Source organism: Tenebrio molitor, chromosome 4 (genome assembly GCF_963966145.1).
Source record: "Tenebrio molitor chromosome 4, icTenMoli1.1, whole genome shotgun sequence".
In the NCBI taxonomy this organism is placed as follows: Eukaryota; Metazoa; Arthropoda; class Insecta; order Coleoptera; family Tenebrionidae; genus Tenebrio; species Tenebrio molitor.
The window spans coordinates 17,209,220-17,224,295 of record NC_091049.1 but is presented as its reverse complement, the minus strand read 5'-3'; the positions used below and the strand labels follow the sequence as shown (position 1 = coordinate 17,224,295).

Genomic DNA, 15,076 nt, shown 5'->3' with positions numbered 1-15,076 from the left:
CGATTTTTTTAAATGTCAAGAACAATTTTTCTTACGGATAAATCATCGAGTGGGACGGCCATAATAAGCGCTTAGCGTTTTAATACAGTTGGCCATGGTTTTAGTTCGTTATCATATCGATGAAGCTTTATGCCAAAGAATACGAAGAATTTAATATCAATAATGTTTCAGAGTTTATTCGGGAAATAATCATTCGAATTACATTAGTATTTTTGTAAAATTATCTACAATTCGACACTTTGTCGGAAACTCAATTGTGTTGCCAGACGTAACAACCCTCGCGTTTCATTAGACAACACGATCTCGTTTCCGTCAAAAGTGTGTCTCATTTTCGATAATTCTGCAAATTCTCATGAAATTACATATGATAAGAAACGATACGAACTTTTTTACATGCCTTGCATAGAGTAGATTTTAGCTTATATCAAAAAAATCGTTTTAAACTAAAGTAAAATGCCAGTCCCGGGTGGCACAACGAATAAAATAGCCTTTTTAAAAAATCAGGACCTAGCCTCATGCAGTTAGCCAATATGAACAAATTGTAGTATGAACCTTCCTTCAAATTAAAAAATGGGTAATTTCCTGTTTAAACAGTTATTTTACAATATAGGTGACAAGTGATGGTAACAAGGAGTCTTAAGTGCTCTACCTCGATCTTAACAGAAATTATTAATTAATTAACGATACGAATAGATCCCAACTTGGAATTCAGTTCAATTGAATTTGGTAAATTTAATTATGTAACTTATTTTAAAACTGTATCATTTTTATTTAATCTTCAGTTTGCAGCCAAGGAGAAGTCCATTGATTCTTCAACTCAGCTCCGATTTGATACTTACAAAAAAAGACCTGGAACCACAGATTTCGGCAAGGATTATGAAAAACTGATGTGTGCTATTTTCGCTTTGAAATTCAGCACTAGTGATATTGTGGCTGATTTCGTAATGAAAACCAACTGTAAACTTTGTGGAGACTTCGATGACGTGGCGCTAAAAGTATCTTTTATGGATGGACAATCGCAAATGTTTCTCTTGCAATTGAAACATTCTGAGAGTAAAATGAAAATTGTTACCAACAATAAGCTTGCGGCGGAATGTGGCGACTTCAGCGTACTGAAGTATATAAATTCCATTCGAAAATTTAAAGACACTGAAAATGCCAGTTTTATTTTATACACGAATTCCTCGACATGTATCAAGAATGATTCAGAAATATGTCTTCAAAATAAAGACAAGAAAAATGAAGAGGTTGTTGTGAAGGAACTGAAAGACTTGGACCCTGAGAAACTTCTGCTATGGAACAGAGAAGGAATCAGCGATCATAAGGAGAGCACAAAAGTTTTTCAGTTTGAGTTAAAACAGAGTAGTGGGTTACTTGAAGGTCTTGATGATTCTTTGAAACGTTTTTATTTCTTTGCCCATCAGACTAACACGACAGGAGCACAGTCGATAATCAACGATATATTGATAGAAAAGTGTGGAATTAACGATGCTACATACTCTTCAAGTTTTATCCAGTTCATGGAAACGTGGTGGTCTGGTAACTTTATCCTGACTAAATATGATGTAATTGCAAAATTGACTGAGTTAACGCTTACTCCTTTTATACAAACGATATCGGACAGAAAGTGCAACGAAAAATCCGCACTTCTTCGAGAAGCAATTATGAAATTTGACATGACGATTGTTAGAGATTCGAACGAAGAGGTTATCACTAACATCTGGAACGAGACAGCAAGCGATGATGAAATCAGTTTGACATCGCTCAAATATGGATTGCGTCCTAAGAGGATTAAGGATTTATCTCCAAGGGAAAGAAGTAAAGTGTTGTGGCATTTAAACAAAGTTCCCTTGATTATTAAAGCGGAAGAATGTCATGAAAAACAAGTTAAACACGCTATCAGACTGCTCGAGAAAGTTGAAAAGAAAAAAGTGGTATTATTGGCAAACGCAACAAAAACAATGTTTCCGGGGTGGAAAATTTTCCAACATCTTTCCGATTTACCAAATGAAGATGTCTACGCAAATATCATTAAACATTTTGAGGTGTCTCTTCAAGGTCGAAAATCAATTTTTTTGGACCAGTTACTCAACTTTGATCAAGAAAATGGCCGGACTATTGAAACTACAGAACTTATTAAAATGACACAAGAAGTTATTCAAATCGGTAGAAAGCAGGAGAATGCATTTGAAAGTTATATTCCCAGAAGGGTTTCTACAATTAGTTTAGATATAAACAAAATGTTAGAGTTTTTTAAGAAAACAAATTCTCTCCTAATCATTTGCAACGTCTTTCAACGGTGGAATGAAGCAATTCGACAGTTGGATTTGCACGTGATGGAGCTTGATCAGTACTTGAAACTCGAAGAGAAAAAGAAATTAAGAGAACTAGATGTTTTGCTGACTAGTAATGAATGGCCTCTGGTTCGATTCAATGAAATTTGTGAACAGACGGAGAGGAACGTTCATTTACTCCAAGTTTTCGACGACAAAAGTTGTACTTCAGTTTTAAGTAAAGAAAACAGATTTTCGTTGGACGCAATGAAATCTGAAAGGGCAAGTGTCGCTGAAACGGAAATTTTCACATATCTCGATCATCCGCTAAATGTCATTTGCTCACCACCCGGAATGGGTAAGAGTACGCTGGTGTCTCGCTTGAGCAGTATCTGTCCCTCCAGTCACTGGAGTGTCCGTGTAAATTTGATCAATCACAAAACAGTTTTTAAGAAGGGATGTACGCACGATGAAAGATTGCTCAATTTTTTTCAAGAAGAAAAAGATACATTAGTGCTTAAGATTCTTTCGATATTTTTACAAAATAAAAAAATTTTTTTTTTCTTCGACGGATTGGACGAAATAGATAGTGACTGTATTCCGATCGCTTTGGATTTTATTAAGCACATCTCTTCGTTGGGTTTTCGCGTGTGGATTACTTCACGTGAAAATTTGGAGGAAATGGTGTCGCAAAACCTTAATATATTTCCCATAAAAATTGAAGAATTGACAGAAGAGCAACAGAGGGCATACATCCACAAGCGTCTACAGGGTATGTACAAAAAAGATGAAGTTGAACTTATTACCAATAAAATATACGCAAACGTGGATATCGTTAACAGTCGACACTTGTTAGAAGTCCCTTTACAGTTGTTCATGGTTACAGAAAATTTTCAAGACGACAAAAATTTATGGAAAGAACCCGACCAAGAAATTTTTGTGTTGACCAAAATGTATAAAATATTTTTCCAAGGAAAGAAAAAGCATCAACATAGAAAATTAGGAATGCAGGAATACGGGGACCAGCTGGGGTTTGACTTTGATGAGTATCTCGAACGATACGAATTGCCAGCATTGAAGTCTTGTCTGAACGCCACAACTTTCGATAAGTTAAAAATTGAATTTGGAAGGAGTCAAAAGTTCTTGAAAAAATTAAAAACTGGAGATCCGTTTGGAATAGTCAAAGAAATCACCGATGATAATGAAGCCATCTTCGACCACCAGACTTTCGCAGAATATTTTGCTTGTGCGTGGTTGAAGAACAATCTGAACAAGGTTTCGCTGTTGAAAGATGACTTGTTTATCAAAGAAAATCAAAATCTGAAGTTCATATTCGATATTATGTTGGCGGAAAAGAGTACAATTCATTTGGCTGTAATATATAAGCATACAGATTTAGTTTTAAAGCATTTAGATAAGAGGAAAGAGAAAGATGAAGGTGGTCGAAGTCCACTTGAATTGTTGTGCACTTATGGCGTCAAACATCCTCCTATGTTGAAAAAAGTAAAAACTTTTTCTAACCTTTACAAAAAAAAACGTATTTCCAAGAAATATTATGCTGAAAATTACATCGAAGGAGTCTCTACACAGTACAGAGAAATATTCAAAATGTTGTCAGATTGCGATGTATTTGAAAAGGACAACGTCTTTGAATGGAACTGTCTTGACTACGCCATTCGACTCCATAACTTGTTCGCTGTAGAAAAAATTTTAGAAACATATGGAGATTCGATAAGCCTTGAAAGTTTGTTCGAACGCTATAACACTATCACACTTGCCTATTATTCGTCACAGATGAGTTATCCAAATTTATTACTTGCTGCCTTTAGAAAAGACTCAAAAGCTCTATCAGTGAAATTTGGAAAATCCAATTTGACATTGTTGCACGTGGCTGTTAAAAAAATTAGAAAGAATAACCGATCTGAAGAAAGTTTAATGGACGAAAGCATAAAAGTGATAACAACCTTAATAAAATGCGGTTTAGATGTAGACGGACAATGTGGCTGGAAGAGAACCGCTTTGCATTTGGCTTCTCAACTTGATGACGATGTGATCGTTAAAGTCTTACTAGAACAAGGAGCAAATATCAATTTAACTGACAAAGTTGGACAGAACGCACTACATTATGCTCTCGAAAATTCTAATGTAAATATGAGAATAGTAAAACTCTTGATAGATAAAGGGATAAATGCGAAAGCCAGAGATGACAAAGGAAGAACTCCATTAAATCTTTGTTGCAAAAAAGGACACTACGATGCTTTGGTAATGTTGCTTAATCATGGTCTTGACGTAAAAGTTGTCACTGAGAAGAAAGTAAACTTATTACATACAATATTCAGACCAGATAAGCCAAATGAAGAAATGGTGAGCTTGTTGATCAATGCACGCGCTTACGTGAATGATAAAGATTTTTCTGGACGTACTGCCTTACATTATGCTTGCAAATATGATTTTGATTTGTTAAAAGAATCCACTCGATCTGGGGGAGACGTTAATGCCACACACAACTATGAAAAAAGTATTTTGTACCAGACGATACTTTCTGACATTTCATATGAAAAAATAATATTTTTTTTGCTAGAAAATGGTGCGAGTGTAAACGCTGAAGATTCACAAAACCGAAGTATACTTGACTATGCCGTTTTCAGAAGAAATTACAATTGCATAAGAGTGCTACTTGATCACGGTGCTGACGTTAATGCTGTTTGTGATTTCGGGAGGACTGCGTTGCATGCAGCTTTCGAAAAAGAACTCTCCCCTGATGTTGAGGTGATTCAGTTGTTATTAAGTCACGGTGTTGACGTCAACAAGAGAGATAAAAACAAAAAAACTGCTCTAGATTATGCTGTAACATGTCCTGGATTACATCACGTGGTGAAGATACTGTTTGATGCTACAGCACACGATCAGTTGATCTCTACTGACTATGTAACGTCTCTTCAGTACGCTGTTTACAATGGCAATTGTTTTGCTGTAAAATTGTTTCTAGAAGATGGACTAGATCTGGATAAGATCGATGTCAACAACGAAGAATACCCTTTGTACTTTGCAGTCGAAAATCAACAGCTTCGGACCGATTTATTATTGAAAATGACCAAGTTTATACGGGATTGTAAGAAAAAAGCAAATTTCGGAAGGAAGCGAATCGTCGAACTTTTAGAGAAATATTTGTCAAATGGGTACGATTCGGTAAGTTTCTTAGATAACAATTTGTATCTTTCGTTTGTGTTTAATTTTCCAAAGTTACAGTACTTGCTAAATAGAAAGCGATATCTCTGTAACGAATATGTCGAATATGCAGGCTTAGTGAAAAGTATGGAATGGACCGTTTATTTCCGTAAATATGAAATTTATAACAAAATGTTTTTAACAAAAGTTTTTTACTGATTAATGATTATGCTCCAATTCTTAGCCTACTCTTTTTTTTTGTATGTCAACTCTTTTCCATGGAAACGTAACTTTGTGTAAAATCATAATTTCCAATAAACGGCAAAATATGTTATCAAATCAGATTCTGCAGTTTTTAATATTCCTGTTTTATTTATGTGAAGATAATTCTACAAAAAATTATAGTGTTTTCTTAATGTTATTTTTTATGTCATTGTGAAGTACCTTTCAATAAGTTAACAACTCAATTTAATAAGAATCGTTTCATTTTAATTTGTGAACACGGTGAAACTCAGTGAAACTGAAAGAATTGAAATCCTAATTATGGTTGTTTATGGAGATCGACAACATTCATATCAAGATTTTTGTCATTTATTTAATAACGTTCATCCCGAGAGACATCCACAGAGCCTAAATTGATTAGAAAATTTAGAGAAACTGGAAATGTAAAAGATATCCCAAGATCTGGATGTCCAAAATTAGTCACAAATTAAGATCAATATGTTGATGTATTACTCAGTGTTATAGATAATCCAATTACGTCAACCACGCAACTTGCTTTGGATAATGATATCAGTCAATATTAAAACAGAACAAATACAAACCCTACAAGATGCACCTTCTCAATAAGCTAAACGAAGATGACCCTGACAGAAGAATGCAGTTTTGTGCAATAATGACGGAAATGACCAATAATAATCCAAATTGTCTAAACCACATTTTATTTGCTGATGAAGCCACCTTTTGTGTAAATGGGTTTGTAAGCTGTCGCTACTGGTCCAGTGAAAATCCTCATTGGATTATTGAACACTATACACAGCTTCCACAAAACTTAATGTCTGGGCTGGTATTATTGGGCACCACATAATAGATGGAAATTTGACACCAGATAGATACTTAAACCTATTGTGTGATCACATAATACCTGACATTGCACATTTATTTCCGGATGAAGATCGACAAGGGATGCCAAACCGCAATGTTTGGTTTCAGCAAGACGGCGCTCCACCACATTATGGAGTTGATGTTAGCCTGTTGCTGAATAACATCTTTCCAGGGCGTTGGATAAGACGTCGGGGATCTATTGAATGACCTGCCAGGTCGCCTGATTTGAGTCCCTAGGTTTTTTCCTCTGGGGTCATTTAATAAATAAAATTTACAAAGAGAAACCACAAAATTTGCAAGACCTGGAAACCAGAATCAGGCATGAAATTGAAGAAATACCACACCTAACTGGCTACAAAATTCGTTGCGTTATTGTCAAGCTGCAGGGGGTCTTCAGTTTCAACATTGAGTTAAATATTATTTGAGTGCATAAAGTATTATGAGCATTTTCTCTCAAATTTTGTTATTAAAGCATTGGAAAAGAATATCAAGTCATTTCATGAAAAAAAAGAGGAATAAAAATCAGCAAAAAAATCACTTGTTTGCAATTTGAAAAAAAATACGTTTCCATGGAAATGCATTGATATACAAAAATAACGAGTAGGCTAAGCAATAGAGAATAATTAGTAAAAAAAACTTTTATTAAAGACAGTTTGTTATAAAGTTTATATTTACGGAAATAAACCGCCCATTGCATTGTTTTGACTAATCTTGTATATAGTCGTTCAAGAATACCAAAGTTATATTGCCTCTTGCGATTGTTAAAAGTTAGATAACTTAACAAAGAAGCAGATAAACAGGTCCATCTTTGGCCTGGAGTACCTATTCAACAGGATAATCCAATTTCAAATGTTGTTTTCACAATTGTTCATCAGTTCATAATTATTAATAAATCAGGTATAGATTTGTTAGAAAAATAAATTGTTCGGTAGTTTTGAACAAGGACAAAAACATTTACAAATAAACCGCCTTCGCGTAAGTACGAAGTAGTCTCTATTGGGATGAACTGTGGCTTTCTCACTAAGATGTGTCAAATAATAGTGTTCTCATTATCGTAGTCAAAGTGAAATTTAACACTGGGATTCTTGGAAGACTATACATATAACTGGTACCATGTCCAGTTTGTTTTAATCATGAGAGCGATCAAATCTGCACAGAAATTGTTCTATTTTTGAAAAAAGTCAAGCTGTTATTTTTTTTACCAAATTTACGTTATTACTATATTTTATTGATTAATCAACGTTTAAATCGTATTATGATGGTAGGATTGAGGTGTGTATGCCCAGAAACACACGTTTCGTAGGCTGTAAATCGAAAAGGTCGTTTTAAACCTAACCTTTGTACAAATAATATTTGTGTAAAGTTTGTTTCAATTCTAAATTTCCACCACCTGTTGAATTATGTTGGCAAAATAAAATTATGTTTTCGAAGTTGAGGTGTTCCTTGTAACACGAGATACTATACATTATTCTTAAGAATTTTAGCCTAAATCTTCTTAGTAAAATGTTTGTATTAACGGAGATAATTGATTGTATATTTTTATTGTTTTCTAAAATTTAGAGTCCGGTCCTGTCTATTTCTCCGCTGTACTACGGGGTGATCAAGAATGACTGAATCTGTTGGTAACAATGAAATTTGGCAAATTTAAAATTTACCAACGAAGGTTGATTTTTGTAATAGTATAAACATAACCTGCATAACCAAGAATGTTTTTAATGTCATCTCAAGTTAAAAACTCCGGTCAGTGCATGGTCAGTGCCAATTACTAGACAAAAATCACCAGTATTTTCAATTGTTTCATTGCCAACAGACTCAGTCATTGTTGATCACGCTGTAGATTAATAACTGACGTGGCCCAGGATGGTGTCTTTCTGCAAATCGCTCTGCGTACTCTCTGGACGCCACAGCTGCATTCTGATAACGTGATAACGTTGCCCATACATACAGCAACATATCTGTGAGCTCATTATTTTCGTAATGATAAAGCCATTCCGACTAATTAGATGACAACTCTGACAGTATTTTTGATTAACGTCCATGCTCATTTGATTTTTGTTTGTCAATTCTAATTTTTAACAAATCAGCGCAAATTTGAGCAGGACCGGTTTCAAAAGGCGGGACGGGAAACAGGGCTTTTTTGATTTACTCGGGGTTTGATCTCCAAAGTAGCCGGAGGTACGTTCAGTACTTCCAGCATCCATTTTTTGACCACGTGCTTAACATTTACAAGGTAAATTAATTTTCTAATTCTTGTACATTATTTGTACTATGGCGGACAATAAATTTAGGCCGGCCTGTCATTGAGTTGACATCAAAATGTGAAGCTGGCATTATGTTCAACTAACCCCATTTTCGATTTTTGTCATTCTTGTCATCGTGACAGCGATAATCAAAATTAAAATTGGGAAAAGAAGCGTGCACCAGAGAGAAGTGCTACTACAAATCAGTTATGCTAGTGCGTCATGATCTGTAAGTTACGAAAAAGGCGAAGGAAACGCCAAACAGCTTGAAAACCTTCAGTTTGACAAACTGACACATCAGTCATAATGACAATAAATGGTCGCTTGCATTGACTTTTCTGAAATGTCAGAAATTTGCTGGCCTAAATTTATTGTCCGCCATAGTAACCGCGATTTAATTAGTCAAACAGCGTTCTAAAGTAAAGATTATATTATTTCCTTTGAGCATTTGACGGCCACGTGACTCTTTAGAATCTTGAATTAAATTCTTTATCGCGAAGTATGTGATCTTCTTGCATTTACCGATTGGGGAAACGTGTTCTCGCCAAGGCGATCTATTACAACTTATTATAAAATAGCTTCATTAATTATTCATTACTTGGGGGCCTTCACCGTCGGGGAAGCTACCACCAATGTCCGTCGCACTCAATTAGCTGTGGTCCGGCATAAGTGCACAAACAGCCGTGTCACCCGTAAACGGGACAGTGCCCAAACTAGGCCAGCTGACACGTGAAGAGAGGTACCCTATAAGTCTGTTAGAAACTTTTTCCCTTTTATTTTCAATCACCGGAGTAGACCAGGCTTTGACTGAAGGTTTCCAGGGCAGCGCGTCGGGTTCAATTTAATTGGGGTAATTTAAATCTACATCAGATCACATAGTTCGCATCTCAAACTTCCATAATGCTGTTCGCGCCAGAAACTTCTGTTTTGCCCAGCTTAGTCATTTATTCATGAGTCAAATCTCAATTCGCGTCTTTATTAAACTCACTGATTTATTCACACTGTTTGTTGGGACCAAACACCACCACACTCGATTATTTGTTAAATAAAATTTAAGTGAAGTGTGCTCAATCGTTTTAATTCTATTTTTGAAAAATCTTCCGAAGGTACGGCCTCTCGTTAGAACCTAATTAAACAAAATGAAAAATAAAACACAACGTCGGATCCATAAATATTTCTTTTCTCATTATTTTTGTTTCGTATTTTTCCGCAAAATTTCATCCAAGGGAATGCGGCAACCAAACACCAAATGAGGGAGAAAAAAAAAACATCGAGGAAAAGTAAAAGAAGTCGAAATGTTTCAATATTAATATGAAAAGTACAGTTCGAACAACTTTGTAAAAAATTAATCAAACCCGATTTGTCCTTTACTTGGTTGGAGAAAAAATTGTATAGTCCATTTTTTACCCTTTTGCGATGACGTCATTATCTAGTAACTTTACGTATGTTTGAGCTAGGATCAGAAACAAATTTGAATTGATCATAAATAACTATAAATGTGTCAAATTTGTTGACAATTGCTTCGAAAGGTTATGTTTGTAATCAATGTAATAAGTGAAAGAAATTAAAAATTGTCAAATTGACAGGAGCATAAAATAACCTCAAAGTGACCATCAATAAATAAACGTGCCTTTTTTTTTGTTTTTTTCTGTTTCTGTCGTTTCAATAAAGAGAAAGCGAGGAAGGAAATCGTGACGTCACCTCAAAAGGGTAAAAATTGGACTATATGTGTCATTCGTATTAAAAGTGACTTTTTTGACTTGCAATTATTGCAGTGGCTCGGCTACGCGTCGCTTCGCCTCGCTATGTAAACAATTGCTCGTCAGTAAAAGTATCACTTTTAATACTAATAACACAATATACAGGGTTATTCTAAATGATTGTAGTTGAAGTAGGCGTGAAATTTATGGTTGCCGCTCCACATTTTATCAATCATCAAAATTGGGTGCAAAACAACTCAATATTTTTAAAATTGATTGCAAAGCAACTCAATATTTCTGGATTCAATGGTTAATTTAACAAAAATAAATAAAAACCTCATCACCGCACTTTTCACCTAAAAAATGACAGTGGCAGCGACAAAACTGACAGTTCACATGAAGGCGGCAAAAATGTAATAACATGGGCATGGCCTACTTCGACTACAATCATTTAGAATAACCCTGTACTATTTTTGTCCATACAACAAAATAACACCATTCTTTTGTACTGATGTTCAACTGCCCCTGAACCTGATACATGTAGAGGTATTTTCATATTTAGTGGCGGAAATAAAAGACTGAGAAATGTCACAATAGTATATTGTTATACGAGTTGCACAAGACACTATTGTCGAACGAGAGGGTTTAGAACACGACGAACGCAGTGAGGAGTGTTCTAAAGGAACGAGTTCGACAACATGTCTTGTGCAACTAGTGTAACATGCTATTTTTTCTACTTCGGCTTCATTAATTTAATTTTTTTAGATATAAAATAATTATCTAGTGACTTTTATTTTAATGGAATTGGGTTGGTATTGACGAAGCAATGTCATTTCATTGAAAATTAAATTTTAAATGGTCTCCCAGATGTTGTTACCCCCTTAATAGTTTATTTTAATCCAAAACATGGATTAAAGTTCAAATGACATCACATTTAACACTAAAATTTACTTTCAATACCAACCCTAAATTCAATAATTACTAGAAACGATGCTATAAAATTGATCTTTGTGAAACTGTTTTCGGTGTCACAAAATGCTCATTGTGACACCGAAGTAGAAAAAATTGTATTGTCATATACATAATATCATATTCACGATCTTTTTGGGACCGAGTTGGCTAGAAAAAATAATAAGGGAACATGGAAATTTGACTTTACCGTTTGAAAGGGCATGTGTTTTTATGTCGGAAACGATGTTTACCATTTGCGGATTTTTCCAATATGGCGGACTTATAAAGTTATTTACGTCTTCATAGATCGACGGCGATAACTGCTGAAACTTTAACAAAATAATCTCGGATCTTGCCATTGGAAATAACTCTGTAATAGTGACCACCGAATAGAGTTTGGTGTCAATCCGACTACGAGGGGTGGAAGAGGGTGGGGGTTGCTCGAAAAAATAATGAGGTGACATGGAAATTTGACATTACCAGTTGAAAAGGCATGTTTTTTTATGTTGGAAATGATATTTTACTATTTGCGAGAATTAGAAGACGACTTATGTGGGTTAACACGGACAACGTAGGTATCTCGGGTCAATTCAGATTGGTTTAAATTGATGTCGGGTAAGTTACTAGGCCGGGTCTTCGACTCGGCTCCATCCCAATTTTTTTATTTTATCAGTGGTTCAAAATGAAAAGTTATTCTCATATACTTAAACGTATTACAAACTATTTCTCTAGTTTGACCATGAATAACTTTCTTATTGTCAATCTGCTGTATTTCTGTCTAAATCACGAACGTCTTTGAGAAATTTGACACTGACAATACAGTTTTGTGACATTTCTTAATCTTTTGTTTCCGCCACCAAATATGAAATTATCTATATACAGGTGTCCCAGAATTAACCAGCATAATTTTAACAACGAGCTACTGGCTTCATGTAGAACTCGGAAAAAATATTTAAAAAAGCCTGTCAAAAAATAAAATTTTTGAGGTACAATTTTTTTTTATTTCTTTTCGTCTTCTACGCTGTCCCACCAACTTGTAGGTAAAACTTCGAAACATTTTAAAAATACACCCATGTATATCATATTTTATAAAATGTACGCCAATGCGAAGTAACCTCTAGCCTCTAGGAAATATGCTTTAAAACAAGGAAACCGCATTGTCAATAGTAAGAAGAAAGAGAGCGAATAGAAGTGAAAGTTTGCTGTCCTGAACATAAAAGTATAATGTAAGTTTTAGTCAAACTTTAACACTATTGATTCCCTTAAACCCAATACACTTTATTAGTGAACGCGCGTTTCTACAGCAAAGCTGTCATCAACAGAGCGAAGATACAAACACTAAAATAAAATTAAAGAAGTACCACAATCGATCTCTTTAGGTGTTCGATGTATTTTTGTTCAGAATACGGGCTTTTGGATATGAGTGAAAGGAAGATGAAGGACGCTCAATCTCTATCCCATCAGTATATCGCCAAATCAGATATTTGAAACTTAAAATAGCTATTTGTGCAATAAGTTAGGAAAAGTGATTTTTTTCCTTACGAGATGCGGGATTTTTAATCGAGACGAAGTCGAGATTAAAAACGCGTTGAGTACGGAAAAAACACTTTTCCTACGAATTGCACACATGATTTTTTCTACTGGAGTTTGGAAAATACATAAAATTTGGATATTTTTAATATACTATTAATTATTTCTAAATTAAAAAGCGAAATCAAAATTGTTCTGCTTTCGTTACCATAGAGAAACAATTTATTAATAAAAAATTGTGAAGGCGTTTAAGCTTTTGTCTCAATTAAATACCAGTTTTTACGTTACGTATCCCAGGAGACGACCAAAATTGAACTTTTAGTGTTGAAATATTATTTCCGCCCATAGTAGAAAATTTTTCACTTTTCCTAACTTAAATTAGTATTACAATGTTGAAGTTTTCCAAACTCTAGTAGAAAAAAGCATTTATATCACAATTCATGGGACTCACAAACTAAAATGATGAAACGAACGAGTTATTTAGTAAGTCTTTCTTTGTAGGTCCCCGCTGACGAAAGGGAATGAGATGAGAAACTGAGTAATTCAAAATTGTATGTAGCCATTTCGCTGCAGCCGTTTCGCCACCGACCGTTTCTCCACTGGGCCAGTTCGCCGCAGCCGTTTCGCCGCCAGCTATTTGATGTCGGTGTTTCGAGCAGCAAATGGACATTTGACTTCAACAATTGAATCCAAATCAACCAATCCATCTGGAGATGCTCCCAATTTTTTTTTTCATTGTCTACAAATAAACTGCACGAACTAACATGTAGACCTGTGATTTCTTCAAATTTTTGTTTTGCTTTTTCTTTATTGTCAATACCCTATTGCAGTGATTCAGGCAATTTTTTAAATTCCGACTCGACATAAAATATCATTTGAAGATATAAGGCTAACTTGTTTTTTCACGATCGGGAGTAGAAATCAACTTTTCGGATGTCAACATCGTGACAGAAGTAGAGCATTTTCTCCCTAGGGAGCAAATATGCTCCCTAGGGAGTTTTCATTTTTTTGACAGTTGTGACAAAAATCTAATGGGAGTTTTCATTTTTTTTTGACTGTTGTGACAAAAATCTAATTGTGTTGTCAAGGCAACTACTAATTCCATTAAATTCATCGAAAGATGACAACTCATTTGTCATCATTTTTTTATTCTTAAAATTTGAGATTTTTATTCTGTTTCTACTCCCTACCGTGAAAAAAATAGTATATATACTTCTGGAGAGAATGCTCATTTTTCCCTCGGTGCTTTGTAGCCCTCGGGCTTCGCCCTCTGCACCTTAGGAAAAATCATGCATTTCTCTCCCTCAATATATAATATACTATTTTTTTGTGAATTCAGTGTATATTTATCCGGTAGAGACAGCAATTGAGTGAATGGTTATACAGCGTGATCAACAATGACTGAGTCTGTTGGCAATGAAACAATTGAAAATACTGGTGATTTTTGTCTAGTAACTGGCACTGACCACGCATTGACTGGATTTTTTAACTTGAGATGACATTAAAAACATTCTTGGTAATGCAGGTTATGTTTATACTATTACAAAAATTAACCTTCGTTGGTAAATTTTAAATTTGCCAAATTTCATTGTTACCAACAGACTCAGTCATTCTTGATCACTCCGTAGTTCGTTCTATTAAAAAATGAAAAAACTGTTTTTTTTTAGATACTGTACTTTATCATTTTATAACAATATTTATTTGTATCAATTATTTCTGTAGCGTATTCTTTTAACATATGCTAAATAATGCTGCATTAACTTTTACACCAAAGTTTTATTTTAGTTGTTTCCAAACTGAATCATTACAATAAGAAAAGTAATAACAGTTCCTAGCAGATTGAGAATGGTTCCCCTTTCTACTTCAAAGAAACTTGCAGCTGTAAATTTTGGTACATTTTTCTCGAGCAAGTTAGTGAATCCTTCAAACTTCAAATCATCCAAAATTGGAAATGTTTTCGACACCCATCTCAAATCGTGACTTAGAGATACAATTTCTCGAGCTTCTTTTTGAACAGAATCGTAAAACAGAATCATGGTAATTGTTTCAACCTAAAACTGTCAATAATAGTAAATAGTTAAAGAAGTTTTTTTAATGTTACTAAAATCCA

General features: G+C 34.6%; 1 protein-coding gene across 4 annotated transcripts in view; it reads left to right on the top strand.

Moving 5' to 3' along the window:
* The window catches only part of LOC138128958 (uncharacterized), a 50,928-nt gene extending 36,196 nt beyond the window's left edge, over positions 1 to 14,732 (top strand). For 2 of the 4 annotated variants that reach the window (XM_069045195.1, XM_069045196.1), the window contains exons 3-4: positions 783 to 5,462; positions 13,468 to 14,732. In XM_069045195.1, coding sequence (XP_068901296.1) covers positions 783 to 5,462; positions 13,468 to 13,491 — 4,704 coding nt within the window. In that variant the 3' untranslated portion in view covers positions 13,492 to 14,732. Of the gene's footprint in view, positions 1 to 610; positions 727 to 782; positions 5,463 to 11,742; positions 12,008 to 13,467 lie in introns of all 4 variants that reach the window. The other 2 variants (XR_011158972.1, XM_069045197.1) reach the window with 2 other exon arrangements.
* Positions 14,733 to 15,076: the final 344 nt, after the last annotated feature.